Source organism: Cricetulus griseus, chromosome 4, assembly GCF_003668045.3.
Source record: "Cricetulus griseus strain 17A/GY chromosome 4, alternate assembly CriGri-PICRH-1.0, whole genome shotgun sequence".
NCBI lineage: Eukaryota > Metazoa > Chordata > Mammalia > Rodentia > Cricetidae > Cricetulus > Cricetulus griseus.
This window is the reverse complement of record NC_048597.1, coordinates 184139169-184157567: the sequence shown is the minus strand read 5'-3', so window position 1 is coordinate 184157567 and position 18399 is coordinate 184139169. Positions and strand designations below refer to the sequence as shown.

Below are 18399 nucleotides of genomic sequence, written 5' to 3'. Positions count from 1 at the left end.
GCAGGAGAGAAACAACACTTTAGGTCTTCCCTCAGAGTGCAGACAAAGAAGTAAGGGTGAGGGTGATGGGGAGGTGAAGACTCATAGGGAGAAAGAAGCCTTCTCTCTCCTCCCTTCACCCCAAAAAGGGCCAGTTCTGTGTGCCCTTTCTCTTGGCCCCTCTGCTGTCCACACTGGACTTCTGTACACCCCATGTACACCTGTGCTAACTCATTGCTTCATCCCACTCAGTCTTTCTATCTGGTGCTCAGTAAATTCACCTTCCCTGATGGCTAGAGTATGGCTCTTCTTCTCCCTAAACCAAATATTCTCACCATTTGTCCCCCTAACTACCCCAGCAGGGACAAGGGCTTCTTGCTGCAGCCAGAGGACTAGAACAAGTCCCCTGGTTCTCTGGCTGAAGCCTTCAACAGAAGGTCAGCTACCACACGGATGTACAGCACCAAACAGTGCTTCCGCCCCGGGGCCCCACCTCTTCCTCATCTCTAGTCACTCAGGTCTCACAGCTCACCACTGGGCATTCCACGACAATGACTTATTTCCTGGAAATCCCATATTCTCTCTTCCCCTTTCCCTTGATATATAAGCTCTACCCACAAACTGAAATACCTTATTTTTGTTATTGACATCAAAACTTACAACCACACATGCATGAATACAGAATATCCCAAACTGTATTGTTTATATTAACACAGATGGTTAAACAATCTAAGTCCATCACAACAGGAAAACGGTAGATAATTTCAGGACAACTCGTACAAGAGCCATGCCACAACCTAAGATTGTTTTTGGTGATTTTAAAAGAGGTACATTGATAGTCATGGAAATAGTCCAATTAGCAAGTGAAAAAAAAGCTACCCAAAGGATGATCTCAGGGGGATGAGGGTGAGGCTCAGAGTAGGACACAAGCTCCATATGCGTAAGGCTGAGTTTGATTCCCATACCCAAACCAACCCACTCCCAACACAGAACAGAAACACACATTATAAATAAACCATTTACAATTATGTATAAGGGTTCAAGAGATTGCTCAGCAGTTAAGAGTGCTTACTGCTCTTCCAGAGAACCAGAGTTTGGAATTCAGCACCCATCAGGTGGCCCACAACTACCTGTAACTCCAGCTTCAAGGGATCTGTTCTCTCTGGCCTCCATGAGTATGACACTCATGTGCACAAAACCGTATACAGACACATATAAATCAGTAAAAATAAATCTATAAAATTTTTTTTAAGTATACATGTATGCTTATGAATGTATAGAAAATGTTTAGGACCCCATGTCCCGGGGCATTAATGGTCACTGAGGGGACATAATTACCAATTAAGAAGGAAGAAACATTTATTGTTCTGTAGACCTCAATACTGTCACTGGTGACACTTTTACATGGCCTAAGCATGATGAGTGTATGCCAGCACACCTGGTTTTTATTTCACATAGGTTCTGAGCATCGTACTTAGGGACTCATGTGTGCACTCATGTGTCATCTCACCATTCCTATTCTGTGAATCTGACGAATCCTTTCCCCAGCTGGACAAATTAATTAATTAAATGAACAGGAAACAGAACAGGCAGGTGGAAGAAAGAAAGGGAAAGAGGCAGGTGAACTGATAGTCGTATAGGTAGGTGCATGTAACTGTGTAATGAAGCTTCTTAAAGAAGGTGCTACAAGTTTGCAACCATTGCCCACCAAGATCCAACACTGAATGCTAGTTCCACTAACTGCTCAACTCTGAGACATGGTGTGAACGTGGCTATGGACAAGTAGGAATGGCTGGATTCCAATGACACCTTATTTATGGCAACAGGCAGCTGCAGATTTGGCCCACAGGGCGCAGCAATGACCCCTGAACTACAATGGAAGTCTTGTAAAAGCAAGTAGTTCTGTATGCTTTATTACAGAGTGATTAGTTATTAGTGAGTGATTAGTTATTAGTGTACTTGGCCAGCCCACATGAAATAGTCACTGAATGAAGCTGAGAATGATCAGAGCATCCATAGAAAGTAAACTGCCATCTACTGAACCTGCCTCATGATACAGATTAGAAAAGGCCAGCCAGAGTTTCTCACAGGGGTGGCGTATGCTAGGATGCTTGCTTGCTTCTGGATCCTGCAGACAGCAAGTGAAACCATCAATTCTCATTTGATCTACATGGCTCTTATTTACACGTGTGTACTGGTGACATTTGTGATGTAATGTTAAAACCTCATGGAGGGGATGGAGAGATTGCTCAGCGGCTAAAAGCTCCTTTTTGCTCTTCCAAAGGACCTGAACTCAGTTCTTAGCATCCACATGGTATTTCACAACATTCTGTAACTCTAGTTCTTGGGGATCTGTTACTTACTTCTGGCTTCTTGAATATCAGCCATGATATGTGGTACACATATAATGTAGTCAAAACACTCATGCACTTAAAAATAATTAGAACAAAATAAAACCCCTCATATAATCAAGAGACAGAAGTAGACTCCACCACACAGGAATTGACCTGGTATATACAGGTAAGATCATGACAAGCTCATGATGTCTTCTAAAACGTGTCTAAACACAGGCAAAATAAAAAAACTAGCTGAGCTACAAAACAAACAGCTGCCATCCCCTGGCAAGTGAGTAATCGATCTACATAACTCATCGAGTCTGTGTCACCTCATACGAGATCTCTGATACCCAAGCACGCAGTTCTCTCCACTTCCTGACAGCATCTAGATGGAAATCCTGTCTCCTCAAACCCTCCTTTACAATTACCCAACAAGGAGTCAAAATGCACTGTCCTCCCTCACACCCGCTAACTGACCAAGTGTGTTCTCTCTTGCTGAAATGTACAAGGAAATCAGCTTTTGGTTTCATTGTTTCTGTTCTCAGCGACCACCAGGATTATCCATACTCTACCGCACTACTACTGTTAGTGGAAGGATAAGTGAAAAAACAACCACACTATTAAGTCCCAACATGCATCAATACATGCTATTTAAACAAAGGTTTGCATAAAACATAGCTGCTGAATTATATTTATATGAAATCAGAAAGCCATGACAATATCTAAGATATCTTACTGAGCTGGTGACTGGCTGGCCGGTGGCTGGATTTCCATACACAGCGAGTCTGGTATCTAACTCTTCTGCAAGGCGAACCTGCACATCTATGTGACCCGATGGAGGTGACTGGACAGCCTGACCGCTATACTCAGTGTTGTCATCATCTCGTACAATTTCCCAATTCTAAAAAGAACAGAATCCACTTGAGCCATATGTGCACTCATCCACTGCTGTGGATGTGCTGGAAACCGGAACAAGAGGTTCGTACCTCAGGGGACTCTCGGTTGTCAGCACTATCCACCTCCTCTGATATCTGCCGCCTGGTGGTGAATGCCCGATGTGCCTGTAGCTGAATATTACCGTTCTCAGCATCTGTGAGGTCATCCCTAGGGTGGAAGTGTCACAGTTAGAACCACAACCAAAGACTCTGCAGTTAATAAATACTTCGATTGAAAATTTATTGGTTTTGTTCAAAAGCTGTATCAATACATTGATCATACTGTCAGCACATTGGTACCTACCTGGTTTGGGGGACTGGAGTAGGGGGAGAGAAAGTACCTTGGAAGTACAAAGTCTCATGAAAATGTGTAACTAACAGCTGACATATACTTCATCACTGTGCCTAGGATAGTGTCCTAGTTTGCTTCTTGTTGCTGCAACCAAAACAACTCAGGGAAGAAAGGGTTTATTTTATTTAATGGATTCCAGTCATCATCAAGGAAGTCAGGGCAGGAACTCAAGGCCAGAACCTGGAGTTAGGATCTGAAGCAGAAGCCATGGAGGGATGCTTACTGGCTTACTTCCCCATTGCTTGCTCAGTCTGCTTTCTCATACAACCCAGGACCACCTGCTCTGGGGTGACTCCGTCCACAGTGAGTTGGGGCCTCCCACATCAATCATCAATCTAGAAAATTCGGGAGACATGTCCACAGGCATATCCGATGGAGACAACTTCTCAAGTGAGGTTACATTTGACATAGAAGAGCTTTATAACTCATTTACTTTACCACATTAGCATGAGATTAAAACACAAGGCAGAGCTATGTAATATTATACCTCCGTGATAGAACTAGTCTTATTAACAAGGAGCAGTACTCTCCATGCAACATGGCAGGCAATGCAAGGGCCCTATCACTGTAAGTTTAATAGAAAGGGGATCTCCGTCCAGGAAAGAAAGGAACAAAAACCTTAGGCATTTCTGAGTTACATTAGCTGTCTAATTTAAATAGGCTATCACATTTCTGTTATTTGTTTAATAAAAACAGGCTATCAAATTGGGAATTTTATTCACATGTTCATTAAAAAAATGTTAATTAGAAATGTTCTCTCTCTCTCTGTGTGTGTGTGTGTGTGTGTGTGTGTGTGTGTGTGTGTGTGTGTGTGTGCCTGCACGTGCCATGGGCATGGATATGGAGGTTAGGGATCAACTTGGAGAGATTGGGTCTCTCTATCCACCTTGTTGGTCTTGGGGATCATACTCAAGTTGTCAGGCTTGGAGGCCAGTACCGTTACTGAGTCATACCACTGGACCCTAAAATATTAATTTGTTTGATGTCATATTAAACTAGGAACATCAAGAAACTAGTTTTTAAAAATATAATTATTGGGCAGTGTTGGCACATGCCTTTAATCCCAGCACTCAGGAGGCAGAGGCAGGGGGATCTCTGTGAGTTCGAGGCCAGCATGGTCTACAGAGCGAGTGCCAGGATAGGCTTCAAAGCTACACAGAGAAACCCTGTTTCCAAATAAAAACAACAACAAAAAATTTATTATTATTGTTGTTTTCCAGACAGGGTCTGACTATTAGGTAGCCCTGGCTGTACTGGAACTCAATGTGTAGAACAGGCTGGCCTCAAACTTAGAGACAGCTCAGTGGTTAAGAGCACTGGCTCCTCTTCCAAAGGACACAGGTTCAGTTCCCAGCACCCACAGGGCAGCTCACAACTGAGTACAATGTCAGTTCCAGGGAATTTCATACTCTCTAATGCAGATTAGAACACAGGGTGTTCACACTAAAATGTCTACATAATAAGCAGATTAGAATGCATGGCACATTTACCGCTATCCATTTGTCACTTCTAGGTGACACGAGCAATCAGCATCTTCTCTGGCTTTTATAAATATTCAATACAGTATTACCAACAATCTCAGTGGTCCATGGAGCACAGAACTGTGTCTAACTGTCCCTCTCCCTACATCATTTCTTACTCCACTGTAGCTGGTAAAAACATTAATTATGACTTTTGGTTCTAAGGAATGCTTAGAATACTGTCACCTGATTTTGACACAAGTCACAGTAAAAGACACAGAACGCTGCTCGGGGAGTCTGTTGGGCTTTGCAGAATTTCCCACTTTGCAGTGTGAGTGTGATCATGCAGATTCTGATGCCTTTGCTGGAGAGTGTGACCACCAGTCTACTTAGGAGGGACTTGAGAACAGACAGGATACAAGTTCTTGGGAAATATCAGATGTACTGCAGCAGGAGGTTAATGGACTTGTAAGAGAAACCCAAAGACTGAAAATAGCCACGTGAGGCCATATGAGAAGAAATCAGGATACTGAAAGAGTCTGGAAATAAATGCACAGGTTTTACTGCATTGCTCTTTTTCTTTCTTTCTTTTTTTTTTCTTTTTGTCCAGGGGATTGAACCCACGGCCTTGAGATTGCTAGCAAAGTATTTTATCTAGTGAGATAAACCTCTAACCCCAAATGAGATCATTGCCCAATTTTGTATTAAAAAAAATTCACTAAGGAAATATAAACTAGAATATACTAAAGGCATTCCATCCTTGCTCTCTTCATGTGGGAAGATTTGTGTTCACTGTCCAAATTGGAGACCAGTCTTTAATATAGGACCCTTATTTAGCTCCTCTATGATTTAAAAATAATTTATATTTTAAAAATGAAGTACTGGGGTTGTAGTTCAGTGGCAGAATGCTTGCTTAGCATGAATGAGACACTTGTTAGATCTCTAGAAGCACAAAAACATTGCAGAAAGTAACAAATTTTATAACAGCCCACCACAAAATTTTCTATGATATTTGCATGTACTTGTTGCAGAGAACACATGAGGGCAAAACACCCATACACATAAAATACATAACCCCAGGCTGGTCTCAACCTTGCTGTAGTTAAGAATGACCTTGAACTTCAGGGCCTTCAGCCCCCACTTCTCAAGTGCTGAAGTACAGGTGTGCACCACCAGATCACACTTTATGTTGTACTGGGCGCAGAATGCAGGGCCTCCTGTATGGTAGGCAATTACTCTACCAACTAAGCCACAGCTGCACCCTCAGTCATTTTTGTGTATGTATAGGTGTGAGCATGGCAGGGTACACATGTGATGGTTGGGAGACAGCTGTTGGGATTTGGTTCCTTCTTTCCACTATGCAGGATCTGGGGATCAAACTTGGGTTGTCAGGCTTGGTGGCAAGTGCCCTTCATACGCTAAGCCATCTTACTGTCCCTCAAATAATTTTAAATATTATCAAATCATTAAAAAAAAAAAAAAAAAAAAAAAAAACCTCAGCTGAGATAGCAGTTTTCACTGAGTTATCTTATAGTTTAAGGATGTGTGTGCTACTATGAACCTACTGGAGACATGGCATCAACATACAAAGTAGTGGCAAAATATATTCAGATAGGCACATACTCAGGGCTTGGTCTTTTCCACTGGGTTCTTCTAGACTCATGGTTCACATAGTAGGTCCTTCCAAGGACATCCTGTCTCTCTTCCCATCCTGGAGGTAGGGGAGAGGGTTCTGGTGGATGCTGCAAATGGCTAGCAGCATCTGGTTGGTCCAAAACAACCCAGCCAGGCTGAAAAACAGAATGGAAGCAATTAAATTATGCTGGACATTAAAAAAAATTTATAAATTATAAATAAAGGAGATTAAAGAAGAATTTTACATGTTCAATTTCAGAAATTACACATAAACAGAATTAGTACATGCTCAACTCTTGAGGCCAGGATGTACATATTTTGTAACCAAGGCTTTCCCACAACATTTAAATTTTGTTTGAGAATGTTTTAAAATAATTCAAAAGGCTTAAAATACAAAACAGAAATAAAAGGACAAAACAACAACAAACCAATACCAACTCCACCCCCGCCAAAAATGAACCATCACCAATAACAACAACAACAACAACAAAACAACCCCAATGTCTTTAAATATTACTGAACAATGATGGTGATGTTGGAAGGTACTGAGGAAATGAGAAACACAACTGAAAACAGTATGAGCCCAGCCACTCTCTAAAGCACAAGCAAATGAACAAGGCAGCCAAGGAGCCTCGCTGGTCATCATCTCTCCCACAGGCAAAGTGCCTTGCTTATGGTGGAAATCAGCAAACACCAGGGACATGAAAAGAGCTGTCAACTGAGAGGCCCAACAGAGACAGGAGAGTGAGAAACACTCATGACATAGGGGTGTGTGATGACGGACACATCACTCTGATACTCATGTCTGCATTTTCTACTTCTCCCCTGGACCCAGGACAGGCATGGGATCAGATCATAAAACAGTCAAACAAGGGATTAAAAAGGAAAGGGACAGGGAGTTGGTTGTTTAAGACTAAAAAGAGACAAAATGCATAGAGCCCTAAGGTAGTTTACAAAAGGAATTAAGTAAAAAAGGCATTAGGTATTAATGACTTGCTTTTATATATAATAAAAAACAACCTGGAAAGACTGCTCAGTGATTAAGCACATACTGTTCTTGCAGAGGACCTGAATTTGGTTCCCAGAGTCCCCATCAGGTAGCTAACAAATGCCTGTAACTACAGGTCTAGGGGATCTGATACCTAGAGGCTCTGCAAGTATGTGCACTCAAGTACTTACACACACACTGATACACCACACCTAAAAGTAAAAGAAAACTTTAAAAAACATCTTGCTAGGAGGTGGTGGCACAGGACTTTAATCCCAGCATTCACGGGGTAGAGGCACCAGATCTCTGTGAGTTCAAGGCTAGCCTGGTCTACAGAGTGAGTTCAGGACAGCTACGGCTACAAAGAGAAACCCTGTCTCAAAAAAAAAAAAAAAAAAAAAAGGAAAGGAAAAGAAAGAGAAGAGAAAGCTGGAGCATGTAGCTCACTTAATAAAGTGTGTGCCTATCATACAGGAAGCTCTGGGTTCCATCCCCAACACCACATACATCAGGCATGATGGAGCACCTCCCCAGGCCAAATTTGTCAAAATTCTGATAAAATTATTTTATGTTATAAAAATGTTTGAAAAATAATGAGAGCCAATTCTCAAGTTCAAATAGAAATACAAGTAAGATATAACCAATTTATCTTCTAAGGAAGAAGAGAGGCATGGAGATGAAGCTGTAAGAGAAAACACAGTAGGCTGCAGTCGTTAGCACTGGGCAGGGTGGTACAGACAGCTCAGAATAACAGACTAGGAAACAGAAAGAATGAAGCTCAGAGGGTTTCAGCATATGACAAACACATTTTCAATCTGTGGGAAAACAGGAAGATTATTTACATATTGGACACTTGTTGGGAAAAAATTAATTTGGATTCCTACCGTATACCAGGATACACTACAGACTAATATTCAAATGTTAAAAAAAAGCAAACCCAGCCAGGCAGTGGTGGCGCACACCTTTAATCCCAGCACTGAGGAGGCAGAGGCAGGCGGATCTCTGTGAGTTTGAGGCCAGCCTGGTCTACAAAGCTACACAGAGAAACCTATCTTGAAAAACCAAAACAAACCAAAAAGAGTATTTGAACAAATTTGGAAAATTTTAAAGCAATCTATTCCAAGCACAGGAAAATGTTACACATGGCAGCAAATCAGAAAGCACAAGAGAAGAATTATATACCTGACTTGAAAACCACAAATATATATGTGCCCAGGCTCTGCTAAATCAAAGTAAGATGCACAGGAATAGTCTTTGGTACCATGGCAGATAAAAATAATTTAATATATACTTGGTACTAAAGACCCTGTGTTAGCAATGGATGTGCAGGCAGATGCGGGCTGGAAAGGCACTGCTGGGAGGCGGAACCCGACAGCAGGGGGACCAAGAAGAGGTGTGGGAGGAAGAAGTGGAAAGAGTGTCTGAGGGGTTGGGGGAGGACCCACAAGAGTTACTTGGTGGGGGACTCTACCTGGAAAGCTAACGTATTCCTATCAATTTTTCTTTTTACTTCTACAGGAGACAATGCCTCATTTTCTTCCTGTCGCTCAAATTCCATTCCCCTCTTTGAAAATGTATATTCTCTCTTAAAGATCTGCTTTCATGTTGTTCATGTAAATTCAGTAAGAAAAGTGAAAAATGTAACTTAATTTAGGGGTTTAAAAGATGAAATGGTTTCAGTTTTTGGGTAGAATTCCTCTAAGAAACATGGATTATCTATTTTTCTCATAAAATAATTTTCTACCAGTCAAGGAATCCTAATTACTAGTCTTAAAGCCAATATGCAAATACCTACAATTTAGCGGAGTCAGAGGGGCCAGAAAGCAAGTACAAAGTGCTTAGACAAACATTTTACCCTAATCTTGTAAAATCTATACAGCTGGCCCTAAGGCACAAAGACAAAAGGAGCCATACGATACTCAGAAATGCAAGCTGCCCAGAGCATGCCTCCCACCAAAATTACAATTGTTTTCTTCAAATAGCAGAATTTTAAATATTTAGTCACAAACTAGATGTCAAAGAATCAGGCAAGACTTCTCTGGTCTTTGGCTACCCAGAAAGATAAATAAGCACATTTGTGTGTCTGAATTCCTTGGCCTTTTCGTAAATAAACGACACGCTTACATCTCCTGAAATTATAAGGTGGATTCTGAAGGAATTCAAACATTGCGATGGGAGGCCACAGCATGAAGCAAAGCCAGTCTACACCACAGAAGTGAACCGTGAATGAGATGCCTGTGATCTGTGTGCAGCTAAAGCCTGGAGCAGGTTCCTAAGGAATAAAACGCTGTTTAATTTTTCAAGTCTCTAGAAAAGTCTTATCTTTCTTTACACCAGGCCCTCTTCATTTCAAACAGAATTCCACAATGTAAGATACCCTCTGCACCACAATGCTATGTACAGACATTTACTACCCACCCTAATTCTTGAAAGCTTAAACTTTGGCTCCAGAGGCAGAGGTGTTTGCTTTATGATCTGTTCAGTCCCTGAGACCTTCATGGGGGGAAGGGGAGAGAATGAACTTCTTTGAGCTATCCTCTGACTTCTACTAGAGTACCATGGAAGACAGACAGACAGACAGACAGACAGACAGACAGACACACACACACACACACACACACACACACACACACAGCGTGTGGTTGAATAGATGGCACTACTTTTCAATGAACTCTGCCTCTGAGGGACCTTAAGGGTGACTGAGTGCAGTCCTCAGCCTTCTCACAGGTCACAATTTGCTCCTGGGGCTCAGTTGTCAAAGCCCACTCCATCCTGATACTCAATTTCTCTCCACAGACCCAAAATGTGGAGCTCTGTCCAGACACCCTGCTTGGACTTCGTGTTATTCCTGTCATTCATGAAAATCATGAACTTATACTTATTTCAAAGAAACACAACAAGAAACACAACAAGAATTACATATCCCAAAAGTTTCTTTTGTAATAATGTAATTATTATATAGTGACATATTATAGTAATTTTAAAGTAAGATGTCTATATATTTAGCTTTGCAAATACTAAACATTTTCTTATTCTGAAGGAGACAAGGGTGAGGTTTTGAAAAACTGAAGAGTCAATGATGTAATTATAATAAACACATTGATAACTATTGCATTTCCTATCTTCTAAACGTCTATCAACAGCAGTCACTCTACAGAAATGCCTTCACAGGAAAGAACCACTTAAGGAAGATTTGGTCAAATCAACATCCCAGTGATTTTTATTGCATGTGTGAGCTTCTCTGAATAACAGTATTGTTCCACCAAGGGTGTAAAATGACAGCAGACAGCTCCTTTGCAGCGTAATCAAATATTTCTGACAATCTCACCTCTAATTCCTCAGCCTGGTCTGCATTCTCATCGTCCGAGCCATTGGATTTAGGTAAGTAAGTCATTTTTAATCTCAGATAACCTTTAACTCTTGATTTGTGACTGTGGAAAAGAAAGCAATTATTCACAAAATTGAACACAAAGAAGAAAGTGTTTGTTTGGTGTCTTTCTTTCTTTCCTTCTTTCCCTTTCTTTCTTCAAGAAAAGGATACTATACAGAGTTTTTAGCAACTGAAGGGCCAGCTAGCAGGGCAAGCAAACACGAAGGAAAATATTTGCTTAGCTATTCTTGGTATGCACACATTCAATCAGTCCAAAATTAAAGGAAGAAAAAGGATTCAACTTCTACACGTCTAAAGGAATTAAATACAGGACTTCTCTCCAAACAGTAACAACCACAAAGCATGGGCTCCATTATTTTGTTTTAATATGTGTGTTATAACAAATAGGTTAAGGCAGTCATTTTAAATGAAAGAAAAATTAAGTGCCCATAATATACTGTTCAAATGCAGTTCTTAGTTAAAAAAAAAATAAAAGTAAATGATATGGCTTTCCCAGATGTCCGTGGTCTGTTATTTGGACTCATAATGGTAAATCACACTTTCTAAATCGACTTGGGCTATGTGGCACAAATGATCAAAAGGAGTTTCATTTACAACTTAAAATTTAAATTTTGGGGAACTGGAGAGGTGGCTCAGTGGATAAGAGTACTTTCTGTTTTTTACAGAGGACTTGGGTTTGATTTCCAGAACCCACATGGCAGCTCAGAGCTGTCTGTAACTCCAATTCCAGGGTATCTGAAGTCCTCTTCTAGCCTGCCTTAACACTGTATGCATATGGGAAACATGCACACACTCTGGTAAAACACTCATATACATAAAATAATAAGCACACCTTTATTCCCAGCACTTGGGAGGCAGAGGCAGATGGATCTCTGTGAATTCAAGGCCAGCTTGGTCTACAAGAGCTAGTTTCAGGACAGCTAGGTCTATACAGAGAAACTCTGTCTCAAAAAACCAAAAAGAAAAGAAAAAAAGATTACACTTGGCTGGGTGGTGAGTGGTGGTGGTAGTGGTGGTGCAAGCCTTTAATCCCAGCACTTGGGAAGCAGAGACAAACCTCTCTGTGAGTTCAAAGCCAGCCTGGTCTACAGAGTGAGTTCCAGGACAGGCTCCAAAGCTACACAAAGAAACCCTGTCTCAAAAAACAAAACAAAAACCATAAAGTTTAAACTTTTACTTAAAAAAAAAAAAAAGCAACCATATAAACCATGTAACTTAGTTCAGAAAAATGGAATTACAAGTATGCTATTTGGGTTTTAAATTCACTCTGTTCATGCTATGTTCTCTCATTATGTGTCTTCTAAAATATAATATTTTTCCTGAATTTGATTTTATGCATACCAAGTTGAACATCTGCTTTACATGAATAACAGCTATCTATATGATAAATATGGGGAATTGGTCTTTCCTAGTTTCTGTATGTGTTTTTAAAGATTTATATGTATGTGCATCTGTGTGTGTGCGCTTTGTATGTATGTCCACAAACACCAGAGGAGGGCATCAGATGCCCTAAGGCTGCTACTCAGCATGAATGTTGGCTCCACTTGTAATCACTGGGCATCTCTTCAGGTCACCTCAGTGTATTTTAACATCTAAAGTAACTAGAGCTTTGAAAAGAAAAATACAATATTTTTGAATTGCTTATTTACAGGGCGTTTAAATCCTGAATCTTCAAACAGGAGGGCAAAGTTTTAAGGAAGACACAAAAAAAACTTAGTATGTGTAGCTGGAGTGATGTCTCGATGGTTCAATTCCTAGTAGCCACATGGCAGCTCACAACAGTCTGTAATTCCAGTCCCAAGGGATCCAAAACTCTCTTCAGGAATTCATGGGTACCATACACATGTGGAACACATTCAGGTAGACACTCATTTACATAAAACAAAAATAAATAAATTCTCAAAAAATTAAGCTTAATATGCTATAATCTTGTATTTACTGACCTCCTTGGATGAAGAACGAAATCCTTAAATGTATATGGTCTCTCCATTCTTGGGTTTTCTGTCTAAAATGACAAAGGACAAAGGGGATTAAGTACTTTTCAAGAATGTTGATGAACTATAATGAGAGACATAAGTGAAGAATAAGAAAAGGCAGTTTTAACTTGTGACGAGGAGGCAGGCAGTAGAGCAACAGTACAGTGTGGGCAGAACCCTGGCACCAGATAAACATGGGATATGTGTAATATCAGCAGGTTGGCTTGGTTAGAGCACAGAGAGAATTCTAGAACAAAAACATAAACAGCCCGGAAAGGAAGCGTGGGTCAAATGTATTCATGAAAGCTTAAGGCTACTAAATACTGCACAGAGCCAGGAGTCTTGAACATGTGCAGAAGAATACTGTCTGCCTGCTTTTAAAGTTCACCAGCCCTTTGCTTTTTATTATGTCTCTGCTTCTCTGCATTGACTACCCTCCATGCCTTGAAACTTTATTCATTTATAGGGAAGTTCTCACTATGATGTCAGGCTAGATTCAAAGTTGTAATCCTCCTGCCTCAGCTTCCCAAGTGTCAGGATTATAGGAATGGGCTATCATATATAACATGAAACTGTTTCCTTAAATTTTCTGACACTCTTTTTCTTTGGTTCTTTTCCACTCTATCTTCTTGACTTTCCTTAGACGCACCCATGTTGACTAAGGTTTTCCACCTGGCCCTTTTTCTTGCTTATTTGGACAGTGAGAACCCTTAACCTCTTTTGTTTCATTTATATACACAATTTACTTGGGTACTGCTACTAGCTGCCTCTTTAAACTTTCATTTCTCCAACTTTATACTGAAATTAAATGTATTCTAAATATGCACCACATGTGTTCAGGATCCACCAGAAGCCAGAAGAGGGCACTGGATGCCATGGACCTGTGGTTTATGGTGGTTGTCTGCTATCAGAAGAGTGCTGAGAACTGAACTTGGATCCTCTGTGACAGTCATCTTAATATCTGAGCCACCTCTCCAGCCCCACCAGCCACCCTCTAAGTCCTTTCTACTGCTGTATTTCCAACTTGGTTCTTAGGGTCTCCAGTTTTCCCTGTTGCACAGTCTCTTACTTCCCTTCTGTGAGCCTAGGCTATTGCTGCTCTATTCAGTAGTATAATTCCAAACCCCTCTCTTTAAAACTCTGTTTTCATCTTGCTAACCAATTCCAGCAGTTCTGTGTCTTCTTGGAGCTCATGTAAGGAAATCTTACAGAACAATGAAATGGAAAATTGAGATGAATTTCAGGAAACAGCTTATACACTCATATTGGGAGTTATTAAATTAAAAATCACAAACATAACACCCAAAATTATGGACACCTATACTCACCGGTAAAGGATAGAGAGGGACATCCACTTGACCTAGGAAATCATCTCTTGTCTGTAAAAGAAAGAAGAAACAGCATTACTGATATATTCGGTTTCATTATTATGTTTAGAAGAGAAGCTCATCATTCACTCACACAAAATTAAGTTGTTGTTTGATCCACTGCAGCATTAAGGGAAAGTCAATGAAAAAATGCAAAGCAATGTGGTTCAATGCTTGATAACCTGGGCAACAGAAACAAAGCAGTCCTTCTGCAGATAATGATTATATACTCAAGCAGAGTATGAAACAGAATGCAGAACAAAATGGCAGGAGAAACAGGAGAAGCCACCCCTGAAGAAAGAACAGTTAAACAACCAGGAAGAACACATGGAAGTGTTTAGTCCTAATGCAAACATATGCAATGTTCTGGTGTGAGGGGTGGGAACACAAAGAGTGGAGTTAGCAGTGTTATGGGAAAGCAAGTAAGGAATCTCAGAAAAAAAGGACAATAAATCTCTGTAAGAAGTTTCCCTGACCCTCGCTGATCCCTGCACCGCCATAGTTAAAGGTCCAAGACTCAAAGGACTGAGCACAGATAACAGGGTGACAGTGTTTGTAATCCAGCTAAATTAAATTTCTAGCATGATAGTGAACACTCCTTGAGGAAAGAGAACACAGTGTACTCTCTCCATTAAGAACCGAATGTGGGGAAACTTACTAGACATGAAACAACAGGGAAGAATAAGGCAGAAAATTATTTGAAAAAACTACAAGTAGACAGTTTTTCCACATTTGGGGAAACAGTAGCTTAAGTTTCAATGAACTCATTGAACTGACACCTGATAATATGAAGGGCTGTGTGTGTGTAAGTTTCTCAAGAGCTGTATGCCTTCTTTTTGATGAGACAGTGTCTGCCTTTCATTGGTTGGCCTGGAGCTCACTGGCTAACGAGCCTCGGGAACCCACTTGTCTCAAACTCCCCAGCGCTGGGATTATAAGCCTCTCCACCATACCCAGTTTTTTATAGCGGGTCTGAGGATCAAACTCGGAACTCCACACTTTCACAGCAAGCACTTTAATGGCTGAGCCATCTCCCCAGCCTAAATTGAGGTCTTAAATTTTTAAAATTGTTGTTATGTGTGTACATATATGACTGGAAAGGAGCGGGCACATGCCACCAAACACAGGTCAGGGAACAACCCCATAGAGTGGGATCTAGAGACTGGACTGGGTTCCCAGCTTATGCCACAAGCAAGTTTACCCTGAGCCATCTCTCTGGCCTCTGAACAGTTCTGAACTTCTATATAAAATAAAAGACCCAAAGAACTGAACATCCAATATCAGAAGAATGACCAATTTCCCCAAACTAATGATCTGTTTGGTGGTCTGAGAAGGAGGATAAAAACCAGGGGCCTCCCCTGGAAAGTCAAGACACATGGCTGCCATAAATGCAGGGCAATCCAAGGTACTTTTTCCATTTACAAAGGAAAAATAACCGACTTAAACTCGTTCCTATGAGAGCAAGTGCATCTGTGATCTTCATTACCATGTCCCTGGCCAAGCAACTGTTCCACACCCTAAGTATCAAGTATGTCTCTGTGGCAGTCATTTCCGACATTTGAGGGGAAAGCAGCTTGCTTCAGGAGCAAACCCACACTCGGGGAAATGTAAGTTCTTAAAAAAGGCCTGAAAATATGAGCAAGAATTCAGGATGCAGATGACTCTGAACAGCATTGTTAGTAATGGGCACAGTCTGGTCACTAAATAATAATCTTCCAATGATTTCAATTTCATTTTCCCAAAAATATGTTTTAGAACCTAAAAAGGGGGAAAAGCCAATTCATTATTTAATACAAATTTCTATTAGAATTAGATTTTTTTCTTCTTTGTGTGTGTGAAATGTGGTGTGTGTGTATATGATTTGCGCGCACGTGTATGCTGAATTTAGCTCAGGGTCTATAAAGGCACCATCCTTGGTTCAAATAATTTTAAAAAACTGGAATGGAAAATCTTACCATTTCTGTCTCAAAGAAACCCCTCCTTTGTTAAAACTAGCTATTGAGTCCCAAATGAAGCATTTTTGTTATACACAGAAGGCACTAGCAAAGAAATAGTAATTTGAGATCATAAAGCCAAATTATCAGCAATTTTGATAGGAAATGAGACCACACAGACATCTAAAACACATTGGTCTCCCTGACGTCTTAGGTGCCTTCTGTCTGAGTCCTACCCTGCCCCCTACAAAGGGTCAGAATGTTCAGCAGAGCTGGATCAGTTACCATAAGCCTTACATGGCCTGCTCCACTCCCTATGACCTGCTGGCCTCCACCACCATGGACTTGAATGAGGACCCAAGATGCTCTGAGTAGCTTACCAAGCCCCAGGCCATGCTCTTCACTGCTCTGACAATGGGTTATGCTTTGGGATCATTTTCTGGTTTTCCCACCTCAGAGTCTGAAATGGGTTTCATCTTTATACAAGTAGTCCATGTGTTTTCTAGACATGACCTGCCTTTTAGTGGCCATGAGCCACCCTTCCATCCTTGACACATGGAATCTACCATAGAGAATCTGCACATTGTTGGTAAAGTTGGACAGATTAGAAGGTTATACATGAAATTACACATGTATAATACACTGAAGTTCAAGTTTGCTAAAATTATAAACATGACCTATTGATAAGACCTCCAACTAAAAAATACATCACTGATAGGTAAAATCTATAACTCAAGAGGTCTTATATTGAGATATAACATTTAACAGTTTAAATATCATCTAAGAAGACGTAAATAGTATTTAAAAAAAAAAAGTTAAAGTAATTCCTTGGACCTAAGAGATTGCTGAGTTGGTAGAACGTTTGCTGTGTAAGCATGAAAATCTGAGTTTGGATGCCCAGAGCTTACATAATAATATGGGCATATTGGAGTAAAGAGACAGCGACTAGGACCTGCGTTTGGTTCCCAGAAGCCACATGGCAGCTCAAAAGTGCCCGTAACTCCAGATTCTGGGATATGATGCTTTCTTCTAGGCTCTACAGGCACTGCATACACATGGTACACAGACATGCAAGGCAAACACCTACACACATAAATAATAATAATAAATCAAAAAGAGCTGGATGTGATACTGAGAACCCATAATCCCAGAACTACAGTTAGAAACAAAGAGGGTCCCTGAATGTCATTGCCCATCCAGTCTAGCGCAATAAGTGAGCTCCAGGGTCAATGAGGGCAATAGAGAAAGACATTCGACATCAACCTGTGGCCTCCATATGCACACACACCCTATAAACAGAAGCACACTTATGAACACAGTATACACAAAAGTAAAAACAATTTGTAAGCCTCTCTGCACTGCATATAGTATGATCTCATTGTTTAACTGCAGAGTTAAATACATTTTCATTGCCTCAGCTTACAGGAAAACAAATTTACAGTTAGCACTAGCAGGCTACATAGTGCTGTTAATTTAGGGTTTATCATTGACACACACACACACACACACAATCATACATACAAAAATAATAAATAAATCTTTAAAAACAAAGTAAGATGTCTTTTGTCTTTTTATGTAGGCTGCCCTATCAAACTTTTCTATAACAAAATATACCAAAAAGTACAATTTTGTTTGTTGTGATTTTCCCTAACCATTAACAGTCACATGGACAATCCTTGAAGAAGGACATAGGGGAAGTCACAAAACAAAATTAAGGGCTGGAGAGATGGTTCAGAGGTTAAGAGCAACGACTGCTCTTCCAGAGGTCCTGAGTTCAATTCCCAGCCACCACATGGTGGCTCACAACCATCTGTTATGAGATATGGTGCCCTCTTCTGGTATGCAGATATACTTGGAAGCAGAATGTTGTATACATAATAAATAAAATCTTTAAAAAATATTAATACTATTAAAACAGGAAAACAGAAGATGGGACAAAACGACTGAAATGTTGACAGTTTATAACTGAGTGGGGCACGCATTCACTGCATCATCCCTTCTACTTTTCTGTGTTGTCTGAAAATTTCCATAATAAAAGGTTTTAAA

At 40.5% G+C, this 18399-nt stretch overlaps 1 protein-coding gene across 3 annotated transcripts in view; it reads right to left on the bottom strand.

Moving 5' to 3' along the window:
- The window catches only part of Nedd4 (NEDD4 E3 ubiquitin protein ligase), an 89237-nt gene that overhangs the window by 25503 nt on the left and 45335 nt on the right, over nt 1–18399 (bottom strand). For all 3 annotated transcript variants that reach the window (XM_027411183.2, XM_027411182.2, XM_027411184.2), the window contains exons 7-12: nt 14381–14431; nt 13020–13081; nt 11014–11116; nt 6686–6852; nt 3302–3419; nt 3052–3216 (exon numbers count right to left, since the gene is read on the bottom strand). In XM_027411183.2, coding sequence (XP_027266984.1) covers nt 3052–3216; nt 3302–3419; nt 6686–6852; nt 11014–11116; nt 13020–13081; nt 14381–14431 — 666 coding nt within the window. The remainder of the gene's footprint in view (nt 1–3051; nt 3217–3301; nt 3420–6685; nt 6853–11013; nt 11117–13019; nt 13082–14380; nt 14432–18399) is intronic.